Source organism: Solanum lycopersicum, chromosome 1 (assembly GCF_036512215.1).
Source record: "Solanum lycopersicum chromosome 1, SLM_r2.1".
NCBI classification, from domain to species: domain Eukaryota; kingdom Viridiplantae; phylum Streptophyta; class Magnoliopsida; order Solanales; family Solanaceae; genus Solanum; species Solanum lycopersicum.
In genome coordinates this window covers 87,755,275-87,781,964 of record NC_090800.1, presented here as the reverse complement: position 1 = coordinate 87,781,964, position 26,690 = coordinate 87,755,275, and the positions used below count along the sequence as shown (strand labels likewise).

Below are 26,690 nucleotides of genomic sequence, written 5' to 3'. Positions count from 1 at the left end.
CTTTTATCACTTGCCAGAGTTTTGAGTGGGTCGCAGTTTGTTACTTCTTGTGCTGAGTAATCTTTGAGTTACAGGTTGTGACAGGGGTGAAAGATAGCTCTAGCTGTTTCCTTTAATATAAACAAGAAGCTAAATTTGTTAAAACTTAAATATATGAAAATTCTTTTGAAATTAGTAATTGTGGTGCTGAAGCACAAATAGCCTGGAAAGACTGCTCAAAAATGGTAAAAAGACACTTGAGGAGGTGAAATTAACCTGAAGACGTGCTATCATCTATCTATACAGGATGAACATTGATCTTTTGCTTTTCTATACATGGCTGGCTAAGATTCTTACTTGGATATTTACAATTTTGAATATTGTTTGAAAAAGATCAACAGTAAACATAGGATGGGGCACTTCTAAAGTGATGTGCTGCTAGCACAGCCAACAAAAGATGTCACTCTGATTGATGAATTAGAAGAAGCTTCAAGGGACATTTACATAATCAATTCCATAAATTCTCCTTGAAGGGACCAGAATCTTGTAATAAATTCATAACAAGTTTAACCTGTAGGAAAATACAAGAAGATGGTGATCAGTGAATCCATATAAATGTGATTCCATCATCAGAAACTTGGATATAATCTAGCAATTTATTAAAGATTTTACTTGATGGATTTAGACATTTCGTTTAACAATCTAAACTAAGCTAGAGCTGGAGGATTAAAAAGACTCTACAGTCGTTAGAAAATAACTAACTATTTGTCCCAGAGATGATCATATCGTTACCCATCAGCCTCACTAATTAATTTCTACTCATATCCTTTTATGTAGTTCCCAAGATAGTCAGTCACTCACAGACTGGTTAGAATTCTGAAAACCTATTGGCTTTAAAGGACAGGAAATCACAGCGACACTGAGACACGTGACCATAAAATGTTGTTTCTACTCATAAAATTTTCGTTTGAGGAAAAGGCATCAGTCATCCACAAGGATAAAAAATCACCTGAGCTGTTTCTCGTACCAAGAAATCATCAATGATTCTCTTAAAATCCTCATCTAGAATATAGTGACAGCTGTAAGTAGGTACTGGCATATATCCCCTTTGAATTTTGTGTTCACCCTGAGCACCAGCCTCTACTGTGCTAAGATTTAGTTCAATTGCCGCATCTATGGCCTGAAATATGAAAATTTCAAGCAGGAAAATAGTAAACAATCAAAGAGGAGACTGATAATTCATGAAAACACAAGTAGATAATCACGCAGGGTTTAACATACCTGGTAATAGCATGCTTCAAAATGCAAATTCGCATAGTAGGTTCCTGGGAGACATCCCCATAGTCGTCCATACAAGGTATCTCCTCCAATAAAATTCAGGGCAGCAGCTACAAGCTCGTCACCTTCTTCCGCAACAACAAGCAGTACATTGTCGCCCATCTTTGCACCCATACGATGAAAAAAATCTCTCGTTAAATAAGCAGTACCCCACCTAAACAGACAGAGAAATCAGATTTAGACAATACACTAATAATATGGCTGACTAAAGTTTATCATAAAGAGAAAACAACTCCTTACTTGTTATCGGTTGTATTTCTGTAGAACTTATAAAATGTGTCCCAATGACTGGCCTGTAAATGATACCAATAGACAAGCATGAAATGAGAATTTCAATCTAATTCAAGGAAATAATAATAGTTGAACCAGAAATAATAGACAAAGGATGAAAGTCCATGTGTAAAGGATCAGATTTAAAAAGTAATCAGGTTAATGAAGGTACCAATCCATTCTTTTTGCTTTTTTTGAGTATTTGCAGAACTAGTCTATTTATGGTTGAAAATCATTGCTCTGAATATGACCTAATAGCTCCATTACTTTATCTGTCAAAAGTACATAATTCTGAAACCTTCACTCTGTCACGACCATTACATATCAAAGGTAGAATATTAGTACCACGCTAATTTAAAAGAAATTCTGCCAGCTCCAATTTTAGAATTTTTGATGTGGTCCAACGTGATTTGGGTATTAAATTCCTGTAACCAAAGTCTACTCTTCCAAGAAGAGAAGGAAGCAATTTAGGGAAGAAATCTTTCCTATCTCGCTAAAAATATTACCCTATTCCAACAGTCACCTGTGCTCAAGAAACTAATTTAATGGAGAGTCAAAGCTGCAAAAACACACCTTGATTTCATGTCCTCTTAAGCGTTTCATGGTCACGTTTTGAGCCGATATCTGAAAGGAGGTCAGTGTTTAGCTAATGACAAAACTTAAAGGAAATATTATACTGCTCTAAGAAAAATCCTGATGTGATAGAAATAATAGACAAAGGATGAAGAAAAGATGGCAATGCAGCAATATGCAACATGCCAATAAAGTGACACTGAAGATGGGGGATAAAGTAAATAAACAATAATAGTGCCTTGTTTATAACAACAATAACAGATTCGTTCTTGATTGTAAGAGAGTCAATAAAAACATGTTCCCAGTAGGATTAGATATAATCTTGGAGTAGGACCAAAGTCCTCCAGTCCTTTGGTTTTCTGAAACAAGGACCACCTTTACATATTCCAACACTGCAGACATGTTCTTCGTTCATGCGATAAATTCTTAGAAACTCTCCATGATACATGTCCGGGCATGTGCAACCAAAACGCATGTCTAAGTATTATTATACACCACATTCATTTTGAAGTTTCACAAAGCTTTCACTACTGATAAAACAACTAAAAGGGCCTATCAAATGCCCCAATGCCTCGTCCCAGAAATAATCGCTTGAACTTTCTAAAGTTATTATTGACAAAAAAAAAGTATATAAACGTATTTCCAGTAGGATAGGATATAATATAGTTATAGGACCAAAATCCTCAGGTCATTTGGCTTTCTGATGCAGAGAACTCGTACTATTTGGCATGGACATGTGTGACAAAAGGTATGTCCAGTTAGGTTTTCTTTTAATGCAAATACCTTTCACTATACAACCTTTTTTTAAAACTTTATAGAGCTATTGACTGACCAAGAAATTTCAAGGAAAAAGAACAAATACTTTTACAAACCTTCTTGCGTTCTTGACGAATGTTTTTCCTCTTGCTCTGCTTCATGTCCATCAAAAACTCATCAAAGCTGAACATGCATGAACAAACTTATAACAATCAAGAAGAAACAAATACTTGTTAACAACTTAACATGATGTAATGGTAAATATGAACACATAGAAACGGGGACAAAAAATAAAGGTCTTCTAATGCTCTTCAGATGAAGCAACACTGGTAATGTTAGCAGTTTCAATTACTTTACTGGCTTTTTCTTTTTTTTTTTGAGATTAATGGCGGTGTCTCAGGTAGCTTGCGCACACCTAGACTTGTTCACCAGGTACCTTTTACCTCCCCCCAAGACAAGAACAAGGTAACTCTATCTATCAAGGTTTAGGAAATGAATACAATTCACCTAGAGTCACCTATGCGAGATCCAAAACCTTGGTTCCCAAGGTTGATATGTAACTCTAAGACAGCGAGCCAACTCCTTCCATGGCTTTTCTGATAGAGGTACTACCAGTTCTAAAAGGAACCCCATTTAACCTAATTAGTAAATACCAATAAGGCCTTCCTTATCATTAAGTACCAAGCTCTGTCAGCCATAAATCAACCAGGAGATGAAGCAGTGTTGTGGACGGCGAGAGGCGACAAAAGGCAACAAGGGCCTGCCTCGCCACGCGGCGAGGCGCTTGCCTTTTTGAATAAAGGCGTCAATTAATACCAAAAATTAAAAATATTTAATTGCATATTTTATCCAAAATCTTAATAGAAATAACACATAATAGCAAATATTCAGTGATGGAGAAGCCGAGAAGAGAACTGGAGAAGAGAGCGAGGGATAAGAGACAGCGATGGAGAAGCCGAGAAGAGAGTCAATCGAGAGAGAGAGTCGCGATGGAGAAAGCAGAAATTTTAAAAGTATAAAAAAAAAACCCTAATTTTGACTAATATTGTTAAGTCAAATATTTTTAATTAAAAAGGCGGCGCCTTTTCTGTCGCCATTGTGTCGCCACACCTCGCCATACCTCGCCATTTTGATCTCGCCTCGCCTCAGTAGAGAATGGCGAGGACCCATCGCCTAGCCTCGCCTCTCGCCAAAGGCGAGGAGGCGCTCGCCTTTTGTAACACTGAGATGAAGACTTCAGAATCTGTAGTTTGATAGGATGTAATATGACTGAATGAAATAAGATCACCTATTAAGAAGAAGAAAAAGAATAAAATACAAACTACAACTATGTGGAATCCATTTCTAAGTCTCAGAGAAACTATCTCAAGTAAGAAGTAGATCTACATACTGACTTTTTATAATTACGATTTTTCCAATGATACTGCATTCCGGTCCTTTGCAGAAAACCTTTCTCCTCCAACTTGTTCCACTCATTTGAAGTTGGAAAAGTAATATGTAGAGATGAAACTTTAAACTGTCAAGGTAAAATGTCATCAGAATACAAGAAAAATATGCATGTGAAATTATTTATGCATTCCAACCTATGGTTGTTGACAGAAATAGAAAGGAGTTCCAGAATGTAATTTTACCAAGTAAAGTATGGGCCATATGGCAAACTATGAAATCATGTACTAGATTCTCCAGGTAATCACTTTAGCACAAATTACTTTATGAATCCCTTAAACAATGTAACTCAACAGTAGTTACAATTCAAGAAGCCAAATGAAGAAACGAAAGCTAAGGAGGTGCTAATTCATAAGCTTTGTCGCTCAAGAAGTAACATCAACAAAATGAGAATTTTAAAGATTTTAACTGACCTATCACAATTTTTTTCTCTGTTTTGGTATGGTGCTGGTCATTTTATGTCCTGTGCCTAAACTTTATGAGCCATGCAAACACGGTTCCTTGACCACACTAATATTTATGTTCTCAACGAAGCTGTCTGCTAGCATGCACATAAGGGAACAGGTAGAATTGCAAATTCCTCAATTGCCTTTTGAGCTTGTATAGTTAACTTTTACCACCAAAGGCAGCATTGACATTCATTAGAAAGTGGCATCTTTAGAGGTCTCGTCCAAAAAACAGATTTATCTTTTGGCTTCTTATAACTCACAAATCTTTATCAAGTCAGACAAAAAGAAATGATGCATTCTGTTAAATAATGATAACAGAAATATTCGCTTTAATACGCAGGATCTTCCATATCCAGTGAGCAACGATTCATAAAATAAAAAAGAAACAGACTAATGATAACAGAAATATTCGCTTTAATACACAGGATCTTCCATATCCAGTGAGCAACGATTCATAAAATAAAAAAGAAACAGACTTACAACTGGATAAGTTCATAAAAGTACTTATGAAATCCAAAGTATTACTAGGTGTGTTTGGACACACAGAAAAGCATACCTTGGCTGCCAAATCCTTCAAAGCAGAGACTAGGATGTCAAAAACTTGATCTCTATGTGAAGTGTTGCGGACCAAGATCCTTGGGCCAGTAACTGGAGTGAAAGGCACCGAGCATTGCAGCTTTGGGTAATAGCTCAAACCATAATTGTAATAGGCATTTGCCCAAGAATTATCGAATACATATTCACCATAGGAATGGCTGCAAATTTGGATAAGAAGGAATTAGCCAATGCATGTTGATTACATGGAGTAAAAAACTTATCTAGCAGAAGAAATGAAGTTCACTTATATTGACAGATTCTGAACCTTTTGAGATAGAGAGGAACAACACCTAAAATATTTTTACTTGCATCCTCAGCAATGATGTGTTGTGGAATCCAGCCAGTTCCCTGAGAGAGGACATAAGCTTTTCTTCCATCAAAATGAGATCATAACAAGAAAAGAGGCAGCATAAACTGAAGATAGATGATAGAAGAGATACAAGATTCGCTCCCTAGGTCTCTTATGGACCGGACCGAATGAGAATTAGGCTCACACCTATTCCAACGATATTATTGAAAGATATGGAACGAATGAACAAAACAGTATAAATAAGCAAAAGACAGAATATTCGCCGCAACTGATATTATTGGCATAGGCAGGCAGAAACAACTTACTACTTATAGATAAACATCACCAAACACAACAAGACAGACAAATTGAGGAAAAAGAAACAATGGCAGGTGTAGTGTTCTTTAACCATGCAACAAATAACCAATAAGCAAAGCATTTTCATGTAGAAGGTGATAATTGATAACCTCCACAGCAGAGCCAGACTCCTCTAAGCTCGAAAGAAAACCATGTGAGAGAAAGGGATTAAACTGTTGATGACCTGTGGCATCCAGACTGCAAGAATCCCAATTATCTGGCGAAACCTCTGCGATTGAGGAAACCACAGAAACGGATATCTTTTCAGGAGTTCCTGTATTCCCCTAAAACAAAAGAGAAATCTAATGATATTTGAAGTAATATCACAAGAAACTATCACTACAACTACCACAACTTTCAAAAGGAACGCTCAATAAATACTAGTAACTACGTACGTTATTTTCTTGATTTGTTTTGATAATGTCAGTGGTTGGATTCAACTACGCAAGAAAAATAAAGGGAAATCCAAGAAATACCAGTGAATCCGCCTCCGATAAAGTGAATTCCCCAAGCGAAAGAACCTTGTCAGCAGGCTTTACACTTCTTCTTGAACCCCAAAACAGTGCTTTCACTTTGAAAATACACACTGAATTGTGGGTAAAGTGCGTAGATGAAGATTTCCCCTACAATACCAAACAGAAAACAAGAAAACCATTAACCCTTGTTCTTGATACACCCTCAACGTAGATATCATTAAAAATACAAAGTGAATTATTGGTAAAGTGCCCAGATGAGAAACCCCCAACAATTAAAACAGAAAACAAGAAAAACAGTAACCCTTGCTATTGATACACCCTCAACCTAGATATCATTGAAAATACAAAGTGACTGTGGGTAAAATAGTGCGGAGATGAGGATATCCCCTACAATACAAATAGAAAACAAGAAAACAATTAACCCCTTGTTCTTGATACACCCTCAACCTAGGAACCAATAACCGGACATGGAATTTCTAATTCTATGAAAGCAAAGCTACCTACATATCATTGAAAACTTATTATACAACCAAGAATCGAACTTGTAACTTCTAATTTCATGGAAACAAAACTATTCTGAATGAACTCAACCTATCTAAGCGAGCTTTGCAAAGTATAAACTGACTATACTATTATCAAGAAAAGACAAGAATGGAGAAGTACAAGGTAGAAAGGAACATGGCCCAGAAACGGTGAAGAAGGAAGTGCCCCTGTAATGGCCATGGCTTCCTACGAAGTAGATAATTGGTTTAAGCCGTATATATTTATAGCGTGAAATTGCAGCCACCAAATATAGTTGCAGACGTCAACTCCTGAAGGAGCATTTTAATGGTGTTTTGGATTTCTTTATTTATTTGAACAAAACGCGGGATTTTTATTTTATTATTTATTTTTTGTTCCTTCAACAACACTTTTTTATTCGAAATAACTGATACTCCATGATGAATATGTTTTGGAACATGATGATATAAAAAAAAAAATCCTCCAAAAAACAAATTATTATTTAGTTGGAGGGATAAGAGTAATTATCCTACCACTTTACGATAAATGGTGAAATAAGTTTCGAAATCTTATATACTCATATACATTTGAGTGGCTATAAATTATTTGATTAAGAATAAAATAGACATTATAAAGTTAAATTATTAAAAATATTAAATATAGAAATGTGTTCGTGCATTTTAGAAGTGACTAAAAAAAATGCACGTCATATAAAGTGAGACGGAAATGGAGAGGGTGTTAGTTTAGATAAGCTCATATAATTGATAGATGTGATGTTCGCCAAACAAATTATATAGAGACTTTGTTGAATGAAAGAATGCACTTCATAATTATATCCCAAAGGCATCATTCGATTATAGCAGTAACTACAGGGACCAAGTACTAGTTATTAGGCAAATCTGGTTATGTTTATGGATCATAAGAGGCTGACCAACTGATAAATTAGCAACTTTTTTCAAACAAATAGACAAAAAAGAATTTACATAAAGCCTAAATTCCCTCTTAAAGTTTCTCAAAACATTACAAATGTTTCAAATTTCCTAAACTAGGGGAGAAAAATGGCATCACACTCAACGAAGGTAAAAACTGGTGATTTCCATCATTCTGCTGCCTGCTAACGCGAGTATGTCGCTTAATTGTGTAAACTTACACCGAGAGAGATGCCCCATTATCAGCCATGGTTAGATTTAGTATCATATTAGCCGCCTTTGGAGCCCTGACAAGGTAGAAGGATTTTAGACATAAACAGACTTCCAGAGGATTATGAAATTCATCTTGAAGCAAATGCAATAACTTTAAACTTGAAGCCTGAAGTGAAACATTCCAAGACAAACCCCAAATACCAATTGTATTAAGAAGTTAAAATTGCATTCAAAGAGCCAAAGCAATCGTATATAAGTAGTTCTTAGTTCTTGACAAGTTAGAAGTACCATGACTCAGGTGTCTGATATAGGGATGCTGAATTGCCAAAGCATGACTGAAGCATGTCCGTGTAAATGACACCAGGATTAAGTGCAACAGCTGCCATTCCAGGGGGCAACTCCTTCGCAACTGATGCTGTCAAACCTTCAATTGCCCATTTTGAAGCACAATAAGGTGCCACCTGTGAAGATTTAATAAGCAGGTCTCAACATAAGTTATATAAGCTAGTAATGGAAATAAAAATAATAGGCTTTCTCATCATCCATTTGCATCTTGTAATCCTACATCTATTAAGTGACTTCCTCATTAACTTCCAAATCTTGAAGTGCCAGTTTAAAGTTCACATTTGAGACCCAAAAACAAATTCAACTTAGTTTTAGATGCTTGAAGGGTCATAATGTTTGAGTTCCATGGTCACTACTCACTACAAATCATCTAGTGCAAATGTTCTCAAATGTCAACGAGATTATACAGAAAAATGTAGTTCATCAACTCTTTACATACTTTGAAATCCCTCAGTTATTAGGGACAAAAAATATGAGCTGATGCACAGCTGGCTACAAGAACCATCATTTTGGCAAATCATCAACAATATGACTAACAGACTATGAGAACTTATGTATAAAGTTTTGGTGATTTCAGTAGAAAAGAAACTGAGTTTTACCTGTGCCGCACCAGATCTTCCCCATCCAGAAGACATATTCACGATCACTCCTTGCTTCTTCTCAAGCATTAGGGGAATAAAGTAACGCAGAACATTTGCAGTTCCTTTCAGATTAGTATCAATGACAGAATCAAACTCTTCAGCTGGCACTTCCCAAAGTTTGTTGTTCCTATTAATAGTTCCCGCACAGTTCACTGAACGAGGTTCATTTTTTAGGTTCGTTTGAATGTGAGATAACAAACCAGTACAAACAGCAGATTGTCAATTTAAAATCATAAAAGTGTAACCTGTCAATTCAGCAAACTTCAACAGGTTGGGTGAGTGACATGATCATCAAGGGTTAAATTAGGTTAATTCAAATTAACACATCAAGAATACTGGGTCAACATGGGCTAGCTACCGACCCATATAAACCTGGAGCTTTGTCACATCACATTATCACCAAAAAAAAAAATGGACAAACAAATGGCTTTGATGAAATATATATTTTTACTCTATTGCACAATGAAGCATTTTTAAGCAACTCAACTATCCAGCTATAAACTAGAAAAACATAAGCAAATAGAACAGTAGTGTTGAGTAAGGCGGTTTGGACTATAAGTCACTAGTCAACCCATTTTGATCTAACTCATTTCGACCTAAGGAGACTTTAAAGAAATAGAGTCATTGATCCAACCAATTTTTCTACCTATATCAACCTAACATTTATATTCAACACTCTTAGCTAAGAGTAAATATACATCTAAACTTCCCACCTTCATTTTATAGCTAGAAACTCACCGTCAATGAATCAATCAACCAAATCTCCATCAGAATCTAGAAAACGAACCTCGTTCATTACAATTTTTCAACTTATTACAAGACACAAATTATATCCCCTGTCCCAGCAACTCGACTTAAGACACAATTTTTTTTTTAAAGCATGTGTCAACAGGCACATCAACTAAAGGTGCAAGCGTATACAGCTAGAAGCTGCAGCATTTAACTTCAAGTGCATGAATGTTCACTGCCACACTTAAAAATGCACCAAATGCTTAACAGCGGCAAAAGAATGAAGGCACAATATGGCATAATACATATTGATAAACAGCACAGAGCCAATGGCTACACTGGTCAGTCTTGAAACAGCTCAAGATATACAAATAGAGAATATATGAGCCACTTCAACAATGAGAAGTCAGAAGCACTTGTTTTACCCTCTTCACTAAGTAGAAACCAAAACCTATATGCTGCTCCCTCAATGCTAAGAAATTTGATTATCATCTTCATAATAATTGGCATTCTTAAAGTAAAGATATCATCAGGTAGTGATGAATAATCAAAGAGCAAAACATCAGAACTCCAGTATATAAATTAGTATGTATGTGAAGATTAATTTCAGATCCTCAAGGACCTATATACTTTTTTTGTTTTTTTGCAAAAAGAATATTTGTATTTGAGGATCTGAAATTCTCAGACAAATATGTTCTCATCAATCAGTGTGAAGATCTGACAGGAAACTGAGAAACAACATCCTTAAATAGGGGATCAACTGTCTCCAATTTTCAGTCAACCCACCGCAGATTGATTTCAAAAGGGATGATTTCTTTCTTTAAATTAGAAGAACTACCAAAATTCCAGAAAAACTCGTCTGAAATATTAAATATTATAAAAAATAATCAATTCTGCGTTGTTGATAGAGTGACAGGAATAGGGTTGCACTTAAATTTTTGTAATGGGAGAAAAGATAAGATCATTATGTCATTTAATATTTAAAAAAAAATGTACATCAGCAGCAAGGCTGTAAACCAAGTACCGATGATATCAGGAACGCCCTTTTTCTCCATAACAGCACGTGCGAACTCTTCAACGCTGCTATTTAAACTCTGAAATTCCAAGGAAAAACACAAACTATGTTGATAGATTCATGTAGGCTGATGAGTGATTTTGATACACAAGAACATACACATATATTCATTCTTGCAGTCAACCAATATGTTTATTCACCATAATAACATTCAACTGTGTCAAACACCTGAGCTTCAGATGAGAGCAACTTGGGGAGCAAGTACTCAGGAATATAAACAGGGTATAAAAAATTGATCGGGAAGGTTCTAAAAAACTCGTACTCAACTTACTTACTCCCTCTCTCCTTAACCAACAAGGGTTTTTAGTTTTTACTAATGGTACTAGTGTCTTTTCTTTTTCCACTCATCGGGCATCCTACCACTTTGCAATACAACATTGAATAGCTTGACAAGTCATCCTACACCAACCTGTTCAACACACTTCCAAAACTCAAACCTCTATAAGGATACCATTTGGACCACAAGCCCTTCCAAATATTATTCATGGCATCCTTTACCTCAGGCAAGCTGATTCTACGATTGTACCGTAAAAAATATCAAAATGGGGAACTGGTGTATCTTCATTCTATATTTGGGTCATTTAAAGTTATCATTTGAGTTCATGTCCCACATCATGTTTGTCCAATCCTATGTTATAGCCCTGAAGTCTATCAATTTGTGCCTTTAAATGAGCTTTGAGACCCAGTTTCGGTCTAACTATATTCTCAAAGTACTTCTCCCCAATTAAATAAGTAAGGAATACACTCTTCAACCCGAGAGAAATAGCCTTTACATTTTCCTTGTCTTCCATTCAACTCATCCTATCAGTCTTCCACCACTCAATTCATCCTCATTGTTCATAAACTAACCATACCCAGCACTGTCAAAACCCCAATTCAACTAAAGTAGTTGATATTTGTAGGATTACCTCCCCTTAGTCTACAAACCTTATTTTCAGCCTATCAATTGTGCACATTTGCAACTTGGATTTTTCGACTACATGCCCCACGATGTCATAATTAGCTAAAGAAGAAACAATAATGCATTGAACCTATTAGTATCCAGTTCAAAGATAAAAGAGCTTCTTCTCTGTTCGCAATCTTCTATGTATGTTTCTTTATTACTTAAAACTAAAAAGTCTAAAAGAGCCTGCAGGAAGCATGAACCCTACTCTAGATGGATATATAAGTCCTTCCATCTACGACTACTGCTGAGTTTCTAATGCATAATTGAAGCCATATTCCAAGAAAAGCACACAATTAAATCAAAAGGGAAAAGAAAAACATGAGGTACAGATTTGAAATGCAAATACAGCTCACACGTAAATAAAAGGAGAAGGGCGAATATGAAATAGAGGATTACCACATCGACGCTCATGAGGAGGTGTTTGTTCTCTGAAGGAGGATTCGTAGAGGAAGCGAGCTCGGTTTGGAAGGCATTAAGCTTGTCCTGAGAACGAGCACAGCCGATGATGTAGTGTCCTCTCTTTGCCAATTCTAGGGCTAGGGCTTTTCCCAACCCTCGGCTCACGCCGGTGATTAACAACGTCCGTATCGCTCCTCCGGCTGATCGCATACTCGGATTTCCTGCCGGAGTAGGCATTGGCGGTAGTGTCATGTCTTTATTTTTATTTTATTTTTTAAAAAATAAATGGCCATAAGCAGAAGAAATACGCTTCTTTTCATTTCCCGGCGGAATCGACTCTTTTTTTTCGTGTTTTTCACCTTTGCTGTTTTTTTTTTAATCAAAATTATTTATTTGAAAAAATACGTAAATAGTAATTATAATGGAAAATATGTCGTACTAAATGTACTCTGAATCTCTACTATAATTTTATTTAGATCGAACGATCTAATCAGTACTTATACCAATTTATAATCTAAATTTTTTTATTTGATTATTTGTTAATTAAATTTTTAAATTCAACGAAATTCAATATTTTAAGTTCTTTTAATCGTTTAGTATATTTATGTGACAATTTAATTATTCAATTGACACAAACAAATAATATCATACGTGAATTTAAAAATTCAGTTAGCAAAATATCATATAAAAAATTACAGAATACAAACTCAATACAATATAAGTGTCTATTAATCTCAAATGTTATCCCGTAAGCTCCACCTCAACTTTAGAGTCACCCTCTCTGGTTACCCAATTACACCCACACCTTGCAGTACTGTTGGGACTATATGAATCGCGATGAATCGATAATTTAGATTCAAATTTTATATGTATGCCAGAAATTTCTTGAATATGTGAAGATTATTAAATCTAAAATCCACTATTTAAGTAAATTAGAATTTCGTATTCATACATTTTAAATCCTAACCAATTTTATTATAGAGTTTGATTTTTTTTTTTTTGGTTGGTGAAAATTTAAAAGAAAAGGAATGATGGATGACCTGTGGCGTGAATCCGACTTCTCTGGCGAAATCTCTGAGATTGAGGAAACCAAATGGAAGTGAATTTCCCAAGAGGAAGAAGAACCTTGACAGTTGTTTTTGAACCCCGAAACAGTGAATGGTGGGTAAATTGAGCAAATGAGGATTTCCCCTACAGAAAACCAGCTAATCAATTGATTGAATTAAACAAGAAATTATAGTTATGTGTGAGAGAGAGAGAGAGAGGGAGAAGAATGAACCATTACAATGTGGAAAGGAACGTGGCCCAGAAATGGTGAAGAAGGAGTTGTCCCTGCAATGGCCATGGCTTCCCACCAAGTAGGTGATGCGTGGTCAGGGACTGAGTACTATTATTGGTTTAAATAAATTAATTTTATTTATCTATTTATTGCGTGAAATCATAGCCACCAAAAAATTGATCAATTTATTCAACTTCAAAATGAAAAATAGTAAAGTGATTTGCTAAATGGTAAGAATTTGGCGAGAAAAATTTTAAAATTATAATATCTCTTTTATTTTCAAATAAATTGATTTTTTTTTTAGTAAAAAATATTAAAAATAAAAGGGTAAAAGATTTTTAAAAATAAAATTACAAAGAAAAAATCTCATTTTGGCCAAATTTTACCACTTTATTCAATTGAATTCAGTGAGATTGGGGCATTTGAGGTAGGCTTTATAGCGGACCTGCCTTGATGACGATCAGGATATTACATATATAGTAGAGGTCAATTTGGAGAAAATTAGTTTGGAGAATATGGGTGCTAAAGTTAATCATATCATAATACATTTTTTTTATTTATATAAATTTTTTAAAATCATAGGATCTCAATTTTCAGAGATATCAAAAAATATGTGAATACATAATTTTTACATTGCGAATGACATAATATTTAATGAAAAGAATTATCCGAGATGGATGGGATGTTTTCGAGAGGAACGAATAGGGAGTGTTCTGAGAGAGGGTAGGTATGAATATGAGAGAAAAAATTGTAGTTTTTAAAAATAATAAGAAATTTAGGAATTATAATAAAATAAGATATATAGTTATGTAACTTTTTCTTAATTAAAGTTGACGATATTGTGAACCCTTCGCCCTTCGCCCTTCTCCCATTTAATAACAAGTAAAGACAAAATGAGGAGGAAAAGGTAAAATAATGACGGGATCATGCTGAATATGTTATTATTACATAGAATGAGAAATTTCATCTTTACCTTAATGATAAATTTAACAATATAATATAAAAAAATAACAATCAAAAGATAAATATTATCTTTAAACTATCAACACAACATAATATACTGTATTATAAACCCAAAACGATTCCATCAAAGGAAAAATAAATATAAAAAGAAACAACCCACTTCTTCCACTAGCTGTATTTAAAATATTCTTTTCAAACACCATCACAACAGCTTAGTCTTTGCCCCTTGGGCCACTTGACTCTAAGGAAAGGGGAAAAGTTAGTTCCGTCTTCTACGATGTCAATAAATAAGGTTTAAAAGAATAAAATAAACACAAATCTTATCATTAGTTTAAAAGATAAATACGATATTTTCTAAAGATCCCCAACTCAAGTATCGAACGTCAAAGCAGCTAACAAGACAATATAAAAAGTAAACTGAACATGAAAAATAACATGGCAAGCATAACAAAAACATACCAAAGAGGGCAACAATCATAACCAACTAACGTGACAACTGTAGTACAATAGACAATGAAGAATAATTAAAGTCGCAAGATATATCAATTACGAAATAAATATCAATACCACTGATAATAAATAAATAAATCTAGAAACAAATACAATGCATCAAACTATCAAGCTAGGAAATCAGATAACATTCAACTATATACTAATTTTCTACCATAATTCACCACCTCCGTAACTTCATACCTAAAGTCATATCCCCATTAAACTGGATTGTTTTATGTCTTGTCTAATTACCTCACCTTAACTTTTTTTGACCTATCTCTGCCTCTCATAAATCTCACTGTGGCCAATTTTTCATATCTTCTTACTGGGGTCTTATGCACCACCTCATCTTCACATGTATAAATCATCTTAATTAGTCTCATTTTACTCCTACCTTAATCTGAATTTCTTCATTTTTAATCTTGTCATTCATAGTACGATCATAGATTCACCTCAATATTCTAATTTTCACCACTCTCGTCCTTTGGACATATAAATTTTTAACCGACTAACAAGGTTGGATCCATCCTTAGGTAAGGAGCGTCAAGCGAGACCTCTTCGTTGAAAAATGAAATTCTATATAGAGGTCAAAATTTAGTTTAATAAATATATATATGCAAATATTGATATCTCTTGACACAAGTTAAATGTTTAGGGCCCATTTGGATGGGCTTAGTAAAAGCAGCTTTAGAAAAATACTTTTGAAAGTGCTGAAACTTATTTTTAAAATAAGCAGTTATACGTTTGGATAAAAGTGCTGAAGTTGTTATGCCAAACGTGAAAAGGGAAAAATAGAAGAAAGAGATGTTAGGATTATATGGGTAATTTGGAGATTGTATAAAAATATTAAGGGAAAAAACATAAAAATGTGGTCAACTTAAAACAGCTTATAAGCTTAAAAAAAAAAAACACCCCTACCCCAGCTTTTAACTTTTGGCTTAAAATAAGTTTTTTTTTAACTTAAAATAAGCTATTTTGAGTATTGCCAAACAGTTAAATAAGTCAAAAATCAGCTTTTAAGTCAGTTTGACCAGTTTTTAAGCTGAGTTAAACAAGCTCTTAGTCTAGGGGTTAAAATATGGTGAAAAAATCCATGAGATTGTTTGTTCTAGTATCATAATACTTATTTTTTAAGGAAAAATGATAAAAAAAAATATACCCAAAAACTTAAAAATTATTTGATTTTTTCAAAAATAACTCACCCCCTAATATAATCCAAACTCGACACAATCAACTTAACCGAACCTACTTCACCTCTATCTCTAAAGCAAAAATTCAAGAGTACAATCCATTTATTTCTCATTTTTTCCTCATCACCGTCCTCCCCGCCATTTCTTAGGAGAACTCAGACGTTGATTTGGGTCAACAATAAAAAAAATCCCAAGCTTCTCTCCGCCACTAATTTGTGTCAACAACTAAGAATCCAATAACCTTCCAATTTAGCCACAAAATATAATTTCATCAAAAATAGACTAAATCGGCACAAAAAATCTCTTTCACTGAACCCCTTTACGATCGATTGAGTTATTCGCTGAATTTTGAAGATGAGTTTGTTCTTGTTCCTGCATCCTTTTCCCTTGTCATTTTACCCATCAGGGTAAAGGGTGTAGGCATTGAATTTTAACAATTGTCAACTTAAAAATTGGGTCAAATACAAAATGTATTAAGAAATAAGTTTTTAATAAAAAATTAAATTATATTCATGTAATCGCTCATTAATAATAAAAGTAACGAAATAATTAGCCAAGGTTAAATTGCAAGTGGAGCTATTACTAATAAAAAATATAAAAACGATCTGAGTACCTTCGAAATATTGACAATGATACACAATTTTTCCTCATTCATCTATTGACTCCAAAGTACGCTTTCCATTCACCTATTAGCACTAATAACCTCTCCATTCACCTTTAAATTCAATTTTAGTCATTTAAAATAATTGAATGAACCTTTTAATTATGTGACTCAACCATTACAAATTTACAATTTAATCTTTTCATATAATTTTAAAGCCACCTATTTTAGACTCTTTTCGGAAAAAACGAAACCCGACGAGTGCAAAGCCAATATGACGCCTTTTCCGTTATTGAAATGACAGAACTGTGATCGCTGAATACTACTACTACTTATCATTGTAATTAACATTATTGAAACCCTAGACGTCGACGATGACGGAACCGATATCAGTCGAAGAAGACGACAAGCAAGCAACGGGACTTCAACGACGCGTCGAACCAATTTCGTCGTCGTCGGCGGAGGTTCAGATATGCAACAATCGCAAGGAGAAAAGGAAGTTGACGAAGAAGGAGAAGAGGAAGCAGAAAAGGAAGGAACTAGCTGAGAAGACGCGCCAGGAAGAGGAGGCTAAGCTGAATGATCCCGAGGAGCTTCGCAGGATTCAGCTGGAGGAAGAGGAAGAGAAGGAGAGATTAGAGAGAGAAAGGAGAGAGTTTGAGGAAAGAGAGAGGCTCTTTCTCGAAGCACTGGCTCGAAAAGAAGCTCAAGAGGTAGAAGAAGAAGAACGAAGGAGAGTGGAAGACGAGGAAGAAAAGGCAAAACAAAGCCAGGTACACATAACTGGTGCCAAATATACTTCCACATCTTCTTTATTTGCATAGTACTGAACTTTGAGTTATGTGGGTTGTGTATAATGTATTTACTGTATTGGTTATAGTTGCTGTTGCTTATTAATGGGGTTAATGGATGTTTGTACAATAGACATTAAGTGACTTGAAACAAAATTGAGGAAGTTATGAAAGAAGTCAGAAGTTCACTAGCATTTTCTTGGTTATAAAAGCTAATCTGAAGTGATTGACCCTCCCAATTCTAGTCTGGCAATCAATTCTAAAACAAGCAAAGAGAATCTTGAATTTTCGGGGATTAGGTTAAACATTTTAGCAGTTGGATAATTGTGGTGGATGCTTTCTAGAGATTTAAAAGCATGTTCTGGTTTGACAATGATCACAATGCAGAGAGAATGCACATAGGAGTTGGTCAGTGGAGACAAATTGTCAAACAAACTATTCTAATTTTGTTCTAAGTTTGAATATGACTACATAAACCGAGTGGAAAATATAGCATATCATGTGTTTCTTTGACCGCACAAATTAGTTTGTGTTTATCAGATTATTGATCTCAGCCTGCAGCTTACAATTGCGCACGAAGTTTGTTCTATTGACACATCTAGTATATCAGGTGTTGGTTAAATATGTGTGAGCATAAATTTCTTTTATTTGACATCCATAGAGGTTCAGGTAGGGATCCTTTGATCCAGATCATGCTACCCGTTTAATATGGTCAACAAACTAGTTCTCGGGTAGTTGAGAGTTGAGACAGTTCTGATGTCTTGTTTTGCAAAATATTTTTCTATCTTATCAACTAAGGAATAGTTTCATTAAATATGGGAAAACTCTTACTTACAAGAGAAATACCAATAATTAGAGGTCTAAAGAAAGACATAGTTAACACCCAATCTTCTATTGTTTCTTAAAACCTTCACTCTGGGGATTTGAATAATTTAGCAGCACATGCAAATGTCCGCGACTCTCTCTGTCTCCCCCTCCCTCTCCTTTCCTACCTAGACCTGTTGTGTATGTCTTGGTTCTTTACGTGCTGTGATTTTCATGGTCCCACTGGTATTCTTCATATACATACATTCTAGCAGGTTGCCCTTGAAAATGAGCCAGATGAAGATGTCGAGTGGGAATATGTAGAAGATGGGCCTCCCGAAATTATATGGCAAGGAAATGAGATAATTGTGAAGAGGAATAAAGTGAAAGTGAAAAAGAAGGATCAAGATCCTGTGATTGTGAAAGAGGTACTGATCTGTAATTCTCTGTACTAGTGTATTTCCCAAATCCAGCTTTGTCCTCTTAAAACAATCCTAACACCTAGCAATTGCCAAAATGAATGGGTTGTAAATACTATCCTTTGCCCATGCAGGATCCCAACAGGCCAACATCCAATCCACTGGCTCCACAATCTGAAGTCTATGCTGACTACAAGAATGCTTCTTCTCTTTCAGCACAACAGTTGTTGGAGAATGTTGCTGTTCAAACTCCAAATTTTGGAACTGAGCAGGTAAACATTCATAATTCCTAATTATAGTGTACTGTGTGTAGATATGCCTACCTAGTCATGACAGGTTATTGATTTTCTTATGCTTTAAACTTCTAATATTCAACATAGCTAGTCTCTTATATCCTCTCATTTGGTCTAGCATGACCCTCTGCTTTCTGGATTATCACGTGTCAGGATAAAGCTCATTGTCCTTTCCACCTAAAAACCGGGGCTTGTCGATTTGGTTCGCGCTGCAGTAGGGTTCACTTTTATCCCGATAAATCCTGCACTTTGCTCATGAAGAACATGTACTGTGGACCTGGATTTGCTTGGGAGCAGGATGAGGGGCTTGAGGTCTGTTAATGAAGTCTTCATGTGCCTCTAGTATCCTGATTTTAAATTTTGCTGATCTTTAGTAGTTTTCAGTTTTCTTTGGAACTTCTGTTATGAAATTATTGGTAAGTTCATCCTTAGGTTGCTTATGCTTCTCTTTACTAAAGCGAAAAAAGCAATTGTCTGAATAGATAAATCTTTCATTTTTTGGGTATGTCTAATTTTATTGCTTCTTTACCTGAATTAGTACTGATCAGTGTTGGTTGTCGATTGTCAATATGTAATGAAACAAACAGTATGTCAAGATGTGGCTCCAACATTAACCCTCTTTTTTACTTTTTGGTAATTTTCTACTTGATCTTATTCCCTTTTCTTTAAGTGTGGTCATTTCATTTGATCCAAGTGATGGGTAGTGTATTATGTTTAAGTTGTAATGTATTCTTATACTCAAAAAGTAATTTATTTTCTTCACGGTAGAAGCTTTCTGTTTGTTCTTTAACTCCCTTAAAACAGAATATCTTCCCTGAAAATTCTGGAGGCACGTGTTTCTTCCGCCGATTCAGCTGGAGACTCTTAGCGAACTCTGTATCCTGTTTTGCAAAGTGAGCTAAAGAATTCTGAATATAACAGTTGTATGTTTGTGATTTCTATTTTTCACATTTCTTCATGTTGTTTGCCGATCTATTTTTAGTACTAGAGAAACGGAAGACAGCCACGATTTTTTTGGATTGGGATTTGTCCTGCCTTTCTTGAATAATAGGTATCACTATTTCGTGTGATTGCTACTTTACAGATTAGTGGTGAAGCTGTGGCTTAGCCCTGTTAGAGATGTATCTGGGGTTGACAAAGTTCTTAGGTACCTGGTGCAAACTATGTAGCTCATGATACCCATTGACTATTGAAAGGATCCCCTTTTCCATAGTCAAGCCGATAGAGGAGTTATCTAATGTCTTAACAATTATCCAAAAATCTAGTCATCAAGCTTCTAATTCTCTTGCTCATTTTACATATGCTGTGACCATTTTGCGGGAAATTTGTAGTTCACAATTACTTAATGCTTATGTTCTTTTTCAATAGTTTCAAGTAGATAGCTGTGGTTTTAGTGTCAGATTTTTGTATCTTAACTTAAGCCTCTGAAACTGTATTACCATTATCTACGAGAGTATATTCCTATTTGCATCTCAGACAAAAAAGGACCTGGTGGAGCTTAGTTCCTTGCCTAATTACTAATTTGCTTCTATTTAATAAGCTTCACTATAATTATGTTTTCTGTTTATTTTTAGCAACTTTGAGGGTTATTGATTTGTCTCTTGAAAATAGTAGTTTGTCCAGTACTAAATGCTCAAATGCGGATTTTCGTGTATGGGATTTAATTCGTTATACCTGCATAGTCTTTATGCATACATGAATGTTCTCTGAATTTCTTTTTGGTAGCTCTATGTAGTTTGAATTTGCAAAATCTTAAAGAGTCTTTCCAATTTACGTTAGTGGTTGTTGGTTATCTGTTAGTTATTTAGTTGCTAAAGTGCTTGCTAGTTGTATTTGCACCTCTTTTTGTATTTTGTATACTCTGCATATGTTTATGCAATCAATTGTTGTCTTCTGTTCTTCTTTCTACAGTATACAGATGAGGAAGTTGAATGTAGTTTTGAGGAATTTTATGAGGATGTTCACACGGAATTTTTGAAATTTGGAGAAATTATAAATTTCAAGGTAGTGAATTTCTTTCTTTCTGTTGTTGACTTATTGCTAATCATGTCCTCAATTTAGGATGTAAGTTCCAAAATCAGTGACAGCAGGAATATTTCATGGAAGTGAGCAGTGTCCTTTTCTACTCTTTTAAAGAATGTTGCTCCCTTGTATGTTGCAAATAGTAAGAATTCATGCAAATAATAGAACACAGTTTAGCTACTCCGTGCTGAAAGAAGAATGATATCAAAGGCTACGTTGTTGAGGTGCCTTACAATATTCTAGCATTTTCTCTTAGGTACGTTTGGTTCCCAATGAAGCAAAAGGGAAGTGTTAGAGAGTGAATTGCTTTGCGCTTTAGGTGTGTTTGTAAGCAGGAACAGTGCGGGAATTGTTTATGACTTCCCCACAGGAAAAAACTTCCTCTAAGATAAATCCTGTAAAATTTGCCTGATTTTTATTTTTTAAGACACTCCCCCCTCCCCCCAAAAAATAAAAAAAAATCCGACATTCTAAAGGACACTTAGAATCTAAAACTAAAACATGTATCGGTAGATGTAAACCAAGGACATCTTCTGTAGAGCTGTGTCACAACAATAATACTGTTAGTAAAAGCTTGCTTCTTTTTCTCCTTTGATTGCCTAACCACCAACTAATATGTTCCCACATATAGGTGTGTAGAAACAGTTCATCTCATTTGCGAGGAAACGTTTATGTACACTACAAAGATATAGATTCTGCAGTGCTTGCTTATCATTCTATAAATGGCCGTTACTTCGCTAGCAAACAGGTATTTTGAATTCCAAATAAATTAATGGTTTGCAGTTCAAATGAGACGTGCATTTTGCTATCTGTTATTCTAGTAACTTTCTTTCAAGAAAATCAATCGCATGGAAGCATATGAAAATTCCCCTTTTGGTTATAGCATATTGTTTCTTTTTACCCTGAAGAGTCAATGCTGATAATACTAACATCCTAACGCATGCAAATACACACATCTAGGTCACAAACAATAGCCTATATATGTACTTTGCATCATTGCATTTGAACTGCTTGGCTAAAATGTATTGATAACTGTTTATTCTTCTTGGAATGTCTGATTCTTGATAGATCACATGCGAGTTTGTTAGCGTAACCAAATGGAAGGTTGCCATATGTGGGGAATTCGTGAAATCAAAGCTTAAGGTACAACTTGAATCTCACTACTGTCGCTTGAGTTCTGTGTTGATGACTTTGTTACTCTCTGTTTTTTGTCGGCAGTACTTGTAGGGAGTAATAGTTAATGAACATCTTTACTGTTTACCTGATTCTGATATTAAGATCTTCTGTACTTCCTATCTTTTAACATGAATTACACACGTGTTGACAGTCATGCTCCCGTGGAACGGCATGCAACTTTATCCATTGTTTCCGCAATCCTGGTGGAGATTATGAATGGGCGGACTTGGATAAACCACCGCCAAGATACTGGCTTACAAAGATGGCTGCTTTGTTTGGGTATGCTGATGAGTCTGTATATGATAGACGGCTTGAACAGAAAAACTCAAAACGGATGTTGAATTCCTACAAGACGCTGGCATCTGATTCTGACAGGTCCGTTAGTTTTTGGTATCTTTCATGTGAAATGTATTGAACCGTATCTTGATACTTCTGTCTTTTATAAAAGAATATGCGGATGCACCCATCTTAAACATGATACTTCAGTTATGGCTCTCTGATCTTAAGAGATTACAGTAGGACAATTGTTGGATCTGTAGTGGTGGCAATCAGGTAGTTATGTTGAATTTGAGCTGGTTAAGAACGAGCTAAAGAAAATTGGTTCAAACTAACTCAACCTGTATTTAATATGGGTCAAAAATTCGACTAGTAAAAATATGGGTCAAAATTGGGTTAGATGATAAGTAATATGGCTCAGACCTGCATATGGGTCAAAAATTCGACCAGTGGTTTGGCTTGGGACTTCTATGTTGGAGGTCTCAAGTTTGAAACCCTTCTAGCGAAATCAAGGGGTTTGCCTTTTGGGTTGAACTTGTTGCGTCCGGCTTGTCTAGTGCGGGTCACTTCTTCTATGTGGTTTGCGAGGTATTGCATAGGAGCGCGGTTTTTACCCTGTGTGCATTAAAAGGGTAGCGGCAACGGGTTTCCCTTGTTATAAAAAAATAATCAAACCATAGTGGAACCAATCGTGGACATGCAAATGAGACAAAACCAATCAACATGATTTAAAAAAAGAAAAGGAAAACTTACAGTCTGTTAAGTGGTGAAGGGCTTTAAAAAGACGAATAATAAAAATGCTTGGTTCAGACATGATTTTTAGTATTCATATTGAATGTTATTTCTGTACCCTTTCTCTTGTCTTCAGCGCATTCTCAGACGGGCAGGTTCTCTCCTATTTTTGGTGATGAAACTATCCTTTTTTCTTCTGTAATATAGGAATAGAGTGCGGAAAGCATGGATTAACATTTGATTTCAATACCCTTAAAAAAATTATGCTGTAATATAGGACTTTCTTGCATCCAGAAAAGGTGTAGGTTTTTTATTAGCATAAATTTTTATTATTTATAATAATCAAACCATAGTGGAACCAATCGTGGACATGCAAATGAGACAAAACCAATCAACATGATTTAAAAAAAGAAAAGGAAAACTTACAGTCTGTTAAGTGGTGAAGGGCTTTAAAAAGACGAATAATAAAAATGCTTGGTTCAGACATGATTTTTACTATTCATATTGAATGTTATTTCTGTACCCTTTCTCTTGTCTTCAGCGCATTCTCAGACGGGCAGGTTCTCTCCTATTTTTGGTGATGAAACTATCCTTTTTTCTTCTGTAATATAGGAATAGAGTGCGGAAAGCATGGATTAACATTTGATTTCAATACCCTTAAAAAAATTATGCTGTAATATAGGACTTTCTTGCATCCAGAAAAGGTGTAGGTTTTTTATTAGCATAAATTTTTATTATTTATAATATGTTCAAATAAAACATCTGCTAAGTTCTCGGGAAATGACAGGCATCGCTACGATTCAAGGGAGAGAAGGTCTCGCTCAAGGGAGAGCAGAAGTTCAAGGATCCACTATGATGATTATGATTTTCATAAGAGGATACATCAAGAGAGAGGCGACCGTACTGATAAAAAACAGCGTAAAATTCTTGATAAGAAACAATTTGAAGAGGGGACAGGACAACATGAAGAGGAAACAAATCAACATGGTAAAAATAGATACCACAGTAGTGACTCTGATTGGGATTTATCTGACAGAGAGAAAGAGGGAGTGAAGCGCCACCATAGCACAGGAAGAAAATCAAGAAACCACCATAATGAAAAAATGGGGCTTCAACATCGTAATGATCACATCAAAAAACGAGTTAGTGGTTCCGACTCTGGTGATGATTTGCTGGAAAAGAAGAGATACGGAGATGCAGGATCTGGTAACAGTGAGAAGGGCTCAAGACATAGCAAGGAAGATCGTAATACAGATTCCAGCAGTGAGTGGTTGGATGAGAAAAGAGACAGAAGTTCGCGTCACAAGAAAAGAAGAAGCAGTTCTAGGCGCCATAACGGTGTTCCATCATCACCTGATCGCTGGGATAAGAATAGCGGAAGCCATGATAATAATACCACTGGAGATTGGACTGCTGCTATCACAGATAAAAGAAAGCCAAGTTCTGACAAGAGGGTCCATTCAGATAGGGATCACCCTTATCACCATAATGAAGACATTGGGGAAAGAGGCCGCTGGGAACCTGATGAAGGTGCTACTGGAACACACTCTAAAAGTAGTAAGAAGTCTGTAATTGATGATTCTGAAGATCACAATGTGGAATCTGAGTTAAATGATGATGGGGACTATAGTGGTGGTACAACAAGGGGAAGTAGCCGATCAATCAATCGAAAAAGGAGGGGGAACAGTGATAGGATGGACTCTGCGAAGAAGTCAAAACGATATAAAGAGAATGACAGGGCACACAATGGAAAAGACAGGAGTTACACTGGACACTTAAGTTCGTAAGACAGCCATTGCGTTACTATTTTCACGAGGTTCATACCATATATAATCTCAGTTGTAATGCTGGAAAGAACTTGAGGATGACATTACAGGCATCAGCCATTGCTAAGTTTCAGTTTTTAGATTGTAAATATTCTACACTTGTTTGTCTGACTGAAGATAAGGTTAATTTCTGATGCCTTCTCAACTGCAGTTGGGAAAATTGCCATTTATTTCAATGGAAGAATGCAGAAATACACATTGGTCATCTACTTGTGATTATGCTAGAGCAAGGGATTATTCTTTGCTTGAATGATCAGTGTGTTGTCCTTCTGCTCCAGCCTTGTTGCACAAGATTATTCGGCACCTATGCTTGTGGGTTGATAGCATATTGCTTGATAAATTAGTACTTACTAAAAAGAATATTAAAACTTAAAACATTTTCTTAACCCACAAATTTTAGTGTAAAATAGAATATACTAATCTATTAATTTGACGAATCCTAATGTGACCAATGTATTTGAAATTCGTAGCGACAATATTTCTATAAATTTTCTTCGTAAATTCGTATTGATGATGACCAATGTAAAAAATAATGTCAGCATTAGTTATACACTCTATTGTGTATAAAGGCATGTAATGTTAATAACTTAGGGGTCCTTTTGTACAAACATTGATAGTGCAGGGATTAGTAATGCAGGGATTAATAGTGTAGAGATTATTTTTTGTCAAGTGTTTGGTTCACTACTTTTCACTTAATTTTGTGTTTAATTTATAATTCTACAAAAAAAATCTTTTCTATTATACCCTTGTGTTATTATGAATGTTTATTTCATGTAACTAAGTCAAGGTAGATAACTACCGGACCGGATAATTTTTTTAAAGAATTATTTATTCCATTTAATTAGTTAAATCAAATACATATATATATATATATATATATATATATATATATATATATATATATATATAATTGTTATTAATTTTAAGGTATGATGTACCACTAAGAAGATCAGTGATGACACAATGTATTTCTAATTTTTGTGGGTTAAGTATATCTCTTAAACTTAACATAGATTTAAGACTACTTAAATTGTTAATACATAAAGCTTATTTTTATTTTTAAAACAATAGTTCAAGTGGGTAACTGACAAATTATCTTGAATATAAAAAAAATCAAGAAAAAATAGAGAAAAAAATATTAGTAAAATCATTAAATTACATCAAACAAATTTGGAGAATTAAAAAAGAACATTTATAACCACTCTAATATAAATAAAAAGGAAATTAAATTACAAAAGAATTTTTTTTTAAAAAAAATAAAGGGTTAGTTTAGTCATTTAGGGATCTTATCCAAGTTTTAACAAACTTTGGATTAGTTATCCCTCTATTTTCAAGGGATAAGATAATACCACATGATAAGTAATTTATGGATTAAATTAAATGAAGTAACCAAACAATGTATTAGTTAGATTAAATTTTAATCCATAGATTATTCTACCTAATACCGCCTACCAAATCGATAACATGGATTTATAGGTATAGGCTATAGCAATGTAATAGTTTTGATGCGTATGTGTT

At 34.9% G+C, this 26,690-nt stretch overlaps 3 protein-coding genes across 4 annotated transcripts; 1 reads left to right on the top strand and 2 right to left on the bottom strand.

The window, feature by feature from the left end:
* Positions 1–134: 134 nt before the first annotated feature.
* On the bottom strand, positions 135–7,528 carry LOC101258197 (uncharacterized). Its single transcript, XM_004230372.5, has 12 exons — positions 7,194–7,528; positions 6,531–6,677; positions 6,165–6,338; positions 5,674–5,756; positions 5,368–5,566; positions 4,311–4,432; positions 3,033–3,099; positions 2,161–2,211; positions 1,558–1,610; positions 1,261–1,471; positions 989–1,159; positions 135–550 (listed from the first exon to the last, which is right to left on the bottom strand). Exons 1-12 carry the CDS (start codon positions 7,251–7,253, stop codon positions 488–490), a joined length of 1,401 nt encoding a protein of 466 aa, XP_004230420.1. The 5' UTR covers positions 7,254–7,528; the 3' UTR covers positions 135–487.
* Positions 7,529–7,832: 304 nt separating this feature from the next.
* LOC101257901 (NADPH-dependent pterin aldehyde reductase) lies at positions 7,833–13,748 on the bottom strand. Of its 2 annotated transcripts, none has more exons than XM_004230371.5 (7): positions 13,594–13,748; positions 13,349–13,499; positions 12,306–12,529; positions 10,913–10,982; positions 9,118–9,311; positions 8,462–8,634; positions 7,833–8,247 (listed from the first exon to the last, which is right to left on the bottom strand). In XM_004230371.5, exons 1-7 carry the CDS (start codon positions 13,651–13,653, stop codon positions 8,178–8,180), a joined length of 942 nt encoding a protein of 313 aa, XP_004230419.1. In that variant the 5' UTR covers positions 13,654–13,748; the 3' UTR covers positions 7,833–8,177. The 2 variants fall into 2 exon arrangements, with proteins under 2 accessions (XP_004230419.1, XP_010314315.1); XM_010316013.3 differs by having other exon boundaries at positions 13,588–13,700.
* A 3,238-nt stretch (positions 13,749–16,986) lies between these two features.
* Positions 16,987–25,381, top strand: LOC101257606 (zinc finger CCCH domain-containing protein 5). The gene is made up of 9 exons (XM_010316008.4): positions 16,987–17,606; positions 18,704–18,856; positions 18,982–19,119; positions 19,294–19,452; positions 21,052–21,144; positions 21,794–21,910; positions 22,231–22,305; positions 22,490–22,713; positions 24,134–25,381. The coding sequence occupies exons 1-9, from the start codon at positions 17,208–17,210 to the stop codon at positions 25,131–25,133; spliced, it is 2,358 nt and encodes a 785-aa protein (XP_010314310.1). The 5' UTR covers positions 16,987–17,207; the 3' UTR covers positions 25,134–25,381.
* The last annotated feature ends 1,309 nt before the right edge of the window (positions 25,382–26,690 follow it).

Coding starts and splice junctions, on each gene's coding strand:
- LOC101258197 (XM_004230372.5), bottom strand. CDS start 7,253: ATGGCCATTACAGGGGCACTTCCTTCTTCACCGTTTCTGGGCCATGTT. Junction 6,339..6,530: donor TATCGGAGGCGGATTCACTG/GTATTTCTTGGA, acceptor CTTTTGTTTTAG/GGGAATACAGGAACTCCTGA. Junction 1,472..1,557: donor AGAAATACAACCGATAACAA/GTAAGGAGTTGT, acceptor CTGTCTGTTTAG/GTGGGGTACTGCTTATTTAA.
- LOC101257606 (XM_010316008.4), top strand. CDS start 17,208: ATGACGGAACCGATATCAGTCGAAGAAGACGACAAGCAAGCAACGGGA. Junction 17,607..18,703: donor AAAAGGCAAAACAAAGCCAG/GTACACATAACT, acceptor ACATTCTAGCAG/GTTGCCCTTGAAAATGAGCC. Junction 19,120..19,293: donor CAAATTTTGGAACTGAGCAG/GTAAACATTCAT, acceptor ATCACGTGTCAG/GATAAAGCTCATTGTCCTTT.
- LOC101257901 (XM_010316013.3), bottom strand. CDS start 13,653: ATGGCCATTGCAGGGACAACTCCTTCTTCACCATTTCTGGGCCACGTT. Junction 12,530..13,348: donor AAGTCGGATTCACGCCACAG/GTCATCCATCAT, acceptor CTACTCCGGCAG/GAAATCCGAGTATGCGATCA. Junction 10,983..12,305: donor TCCTCATGAGCGTCGATGTG/GTAATCCTCTAT, acceptor TTGGAATTTCAG/AGTTTAAATAGCAGCGTTGA.